The 4,846-nt window shown below is 37.1% G+C and overlaps 1 protein-coding gene across 1 annotated transcript; it reads right to left on the bottom strand.

The window, feature by feature from the left end:
* Positions 1-575: 575 nt before the first annotated feature.
* On the bottom strand, positions 576-2,397 carry LOC132726133 (uncharacterized). The gene is made up of 2 exons (XM_060711406.1): positions 2,197-2,397; positions 576-1,625 (listed from the first exon to the last, which is right to left on the bottom strand). Exons 1-2 carry the CDS (start codon positions 2,395-2,397, stop codon positions 576-578), a joined length of 1,251 nt encoding a protein of 416 aa, XP_060567389.1.
* Between the last annotated feature and the right edge of the window lie 2,449 nt (positions 2,398-4,846).

The raw sequence follows: 4,846 nt of genomic DNA, 5'->3' as shown, positions 1-4,846 counted from the left end.
TTAGTGGTTGAGTGTCACAGGAGCGATTTTTTTCTGAACCCATGTTGGTAGTCAAAGAGGATGTTGTATGAGTCAAAGTGAGATGATGTTGCTGAAGATGATGTGTTCCAGTACTTTGCAGGAGACTGATGTTATAGAGATAGGTCTGTATTTTGATGGTGATGAGCGATTTCTTTTTTTGAAGACAGGTGAGACAATGGCGGTTTCCAGTCAAGTGGGTTCTGACCTTGATCCAGAGACAGTTGGAATAGCTTTACTAGGCCTGGAGACAACTCTTCTGATGCAAGTTTGAGGAGCCTAGTGGGTATCTTGTCTGGGCCTGGAGCCTTGTGTGGCTTTAGATTCGACAGAAGCGTCTGGACGCCCTTAATCGTGACATGTATAGGGTTTAGAGTTGGAGGAAGAGTAGGGCGTTGAGCCATGTCCTCTTTGGTGAAGACAGAGGTGACCTGGTTGTTTAGAAGTTCAGCTTTCTGTTTACCATCGCTGTATGCCAAACCGTCCTTCTTGAGTGGAGACACACCAAAGTTGTCTTTTTTCTTGGATTTGATGTAGTTCCAGAAGACTTTTGGGTTTTAATGGTCTGGCTGGAGCATGTCTGATATGTGGGCATCGTGGACAGATCTGCTTAGGCGCTGGGCTTTCCTTTTGATATCTTTATATTTTGACCAGTCAGAAGTGGAGTTTGAGTTCTTGGCACGCCGGAACCACCTTCGTTTCAGTCTGGTAATTCGCCTTATATCCCGGTTGATCCATGGCTGATTGAATCTTTGAGCACTTTGGCGATGTGGGACTTCATCTTCAATGATCTTTTGGCAGCCATTTTTGAAAAAAGTCAAGATGTAATTAATGTCTGAAGATGGGTTGATTTTCTCTTGTAAGGTATCTGATAAGGCTTTGCTTTTTTCTTTAATGGTATTGATGTTGGCCTTCCCCCACATGTACAGGGTGTGCTTTGTTGGTTTAATACGTGTGGCACACATGTTGGTGTCAACAAATATGGCGTGGTGGTCGCTTATCCCTTGGGTTGTTGTACAGCGGTTGACAAGTTGTGGTCGATTAGTGAGGAAAAGGTCAAGTATATTGTCGCCTCTTGTAGGGAAGTCAACAATTTGTGTGAAGCCTAGTTCAGGTTCTAGGAGAAGAAATTGTTCATTTATTGCTTTCCTGTATTGGTGTCCATTGATTGCGTTGTTTGACCAATTAATATCTGGTAGATTGAAGTCACCTGCAATCCAAATAGTAGCATTTTTAAATTTATTGCAGATGTGTGAGATGGCTTTGAATAGATGTCTTGAATATTCTTCATCATTATTAGTTGGTCTGTAAGCTGAGCCGATGATGAGGGTCTCTTTATTGATGCATTTAATTTTCTGGAATAGGATGTCACATGGAGTGTTGACTTCGACTGGTTCGCTGACAATGTTGTCCTTAATAAGAATTAGGCTCCCTCTATAGCTATCAGGTCTATCCTTACGGTGTATGGTGTAGTTGATGTTAGTTGGAAGAACTTCAGCATCATATATTGTTGGGTTTAGCCACGTTTCACAGCCACATATGATGTCGCAGCTGACAGATTCAAGGAAGTTCCAGAAGCTTGCTTTCTTTTTGGAGCTGCAGACACTCTGAATATTAATGCTGGCTAGTCAGATGTTGTTTGTGCGAAGTTTGTGCTTGAAATTCTTTTTAAGGACTAGAGCATGACGGATGGAAGTTTTCCTTACTATAAGTGCTGTGAGTTGATCTGGAAATATTGGATATGTCTGATATATTGACGCTTGATACGATCTCTAGTTCTGAGATGTCGCTGCTGATAACTGAATGTAGGCTGTTGCTATGGTTTGGTTGATCTATGTCAATCTGGTGGACATAGACCGAGTCGAATAGGCTTGAAGAGAAGTTGGGGATACCACAAGAAAAACATGTAAAGCTCATATCGTTGTCAGATTTAGTGAATGGCAGGAAGACAGCATCATTCAGCTGTATACACTTAGCATGGTACCATGTTTCACACTCATCGCAGCAGATAGCCTACTGATTCCAATGGCAGCCTTTCTCACAAACGCCGCATGGGAACTTAAACTTGCGCTGTTTTGGTCCAAGGTTCAGTTGGGTATCAGATGATCATAGATTTAGTAGAAAACTGAGGAAGCGAAGGTGTTGTTTGCGTTTGAAGAAGATACCTTGGCCACATACAGGTTGCACTGCATGTAGTGAGGGAATGGGGTCTGTGTTGCACAAACTGGCATATGTGAAAGTTTCCGACACCACGGAGTCCCTATCAGCAGTCCCTATGTTGTTTACAGACACATGGTTGAGTGTACTATTTAATTTGGCAAATATTGCTAAAACCAAAGGTAAAAAGTCAGGTTTAGAGATCAGCATAATTCTTACCATGTAGTTCGTTGATTTAATGAATGTTTAAGACGAGTTAATGGACATACTTTACAAGATAATGCATCAACAGTTGTTTGTTGTTCAAAAAGAACGAGTGCCTGATGTTGACAATTTGCCGGTGAACAGATGAATTTTGTCTCGCGCGATAATGCGCAGCCGGTGCTCCGGTAGGAAATTCCTCTTGCAAATGGTGCACGAAGGAAAAATCGTGTGGTGGAAGCTGGTCTTATCGGTGGGGCTCTGGATTTCTATTGAGGAATGTTTAAGGAGTGGAATAGAACCTGATAAGCTTAAAGAATAACGCTTGATCTTGCTGCGATTTACGATTTGGAATAATTTTTCAGAGAAGTTTTGAAAGTCCGCCTGACTACTACGCATGCGCAGTTGATCCAGTTCCTAGGGCATCCCGTTTCTTTCCGTCAGCAGCCCTGATAGGCGACATGGGCTGTCAACCAACTTTCAGTACACAGATGATAAGTGTTCCTAATTTTTGTCATATACTATGTATGATGCCTAGATCCAAAACAATCTACAAAGTCTTCATGTATGCTAATTCAAGATGTAAAAACTGGTGTTTCAGACCAAAACAATTTTTTAATGATCTTGGATGTACAGAATTTTGTAAAATGAAAATATGGTATCAAAAAAGCTATGTTAGAAAAAGTTCAATCTAGAACAATGCAAAGTTTCATTGCATAATGGAATGTTTACATCTGGAAGAAGTGGAAGCGGGTTCGGTCGCAACAAACTACGTCCATATAGGCAGATTAAGACAACTTTTGGACCAGAGGAATATTGCAAAATCATAATTCCGCGTTGCCAAAGGTCCGCTTTTGCTAAGGTCAGATGTGGAAATGCACCACTTAGAATAGAGACAGGTAGATGTGAACGCCTACCAGTAAATGAAAGGCTTTGTCCTTTTTGTAATGACAAGGTAGAAAGTGAATTTAATGCTGTAATGGAATGTTTTATCTCTGAAGATATTCGTGTAGATCTATTTGAAAAAATGAGTGTCAAAAACCCACAATTTCACACAATGACAATAATGGAGAAGTTTACTTTTATGTTCTCAAATACGAGTTGTGTACGGTATATTGCCAAAACCTGCTATGACATACTAAAGAGAATGGTAACTTTCCTTTACAAATAAGAGTGTACAAATTGCTCTCTTTTTCCTTTTTCTGATGTGTCTTTTTATATGTTTTTATTTTAATTTAAAATATGTACATTGTATATATAAAAGAATGATAGGTAAATGTTTTGCTGGAGTGTGGGTTTTAAGATAAATATTTTAGCCACACTAAGACTGTGGTCTCACATCAATATCAATTCTTCAAAAGGTGAATATTATTTTGAAGTTTATATAGTCCTAGATAAATTTAATTGGACGGTATAAAGATTTATAATAAAACAGTCTTAGTAATTTTTATTTGGCAGGACATAAGTTTTAATGGCCATATTTATTACATATTGGACAAATATATGTTACCTCTGTATTAAACATCCATTGACTAAGCCAATATATTGTATGGATAAAACAGATCATCATGTAAATTATATTAAAGAAAATAAATCGTTGATATACTGTAGTTAGTAATGTTTTAAGATTGTAAAGTATCAAGTGTAATAAATGACCTACTTTCCAAGGTTGAGTTTAACGTATAACGGTCAATTTTTCTTCTTATCATTTGCATTTAAGCATTTTGGTATCATTTTATTCATTGTACCACAATGTAACCTTCTGGAGGAAAAACATGCAATAGAAAGAATTTATTGAGGTCATGTTCTTAAATTACAAAAACCTTTTAATTAATGATAATGATTATGTGAAATGTGTGTAGCTAAGGGGGTAAACTCCTCAGTGCATAAAAGAGTAAACTGCTCTGATATGGTCTGTGGACTTGTCTCCCTTAGAGGTAAAATAAATAGTCTCTTGTAATTCTTTTAGAATGGCTTTTAATGTATTTTATGTTTATGTTTTACGTTTTATATGCAATTTTATATACGTATGTAAGACTGAAATAAAGAAATTAACATAAAGGTTCAATACTTCTTTTTATACACACGAATATGGACAATACAATATGATGTTTATCACAAAGTTGTTCACAGTAAAAACAAATTGAGTCGGTAACAATTTGAACACCGCAAATATTATTATTTTATTATGCACATTACGCCATGATATACTTGTACAGTTATCACATAAGTATAATATTGTTTTTATTTATTTTTGTGCCGTGATAAATGTTATCAATAAAATATAAACAAACAATCAGACACTTTGTACGACATAACTACCTCCTTCAAGACAGAGATGTCTCCAAGAACAAATATCCTATATTTGCTTTAATAACAAATGTTTTTTTATCTGATTTCAATCTTATTTCATTTTTAGACCTTATATCTACTTGAAACATATTTGTTTTTAATCTGAATTGCTATTTAT

Source organism: Ruditapes philippinarum, unplaced genomic scaffold (assembly GCF_026571515.1).
Source record: "Ruditapes philippinarum isolate M1 unplaced genomic scaffold, ASM2657151v2 ctg1824_1_1_1_1, whole genome shotgun sequence".
Taxonomy (NCBI): Eukaryota; Metazoa; Mollusca; class Bivalvia; order Venerida; family Veneridae; genus Ruditapes; species Ruditapes philippinarum.
The sequence above is the reverse complement of the archived record's forward strand: the minus strand, read 5'-3'. Positions and strand labels throughout refer to the sequence as shown.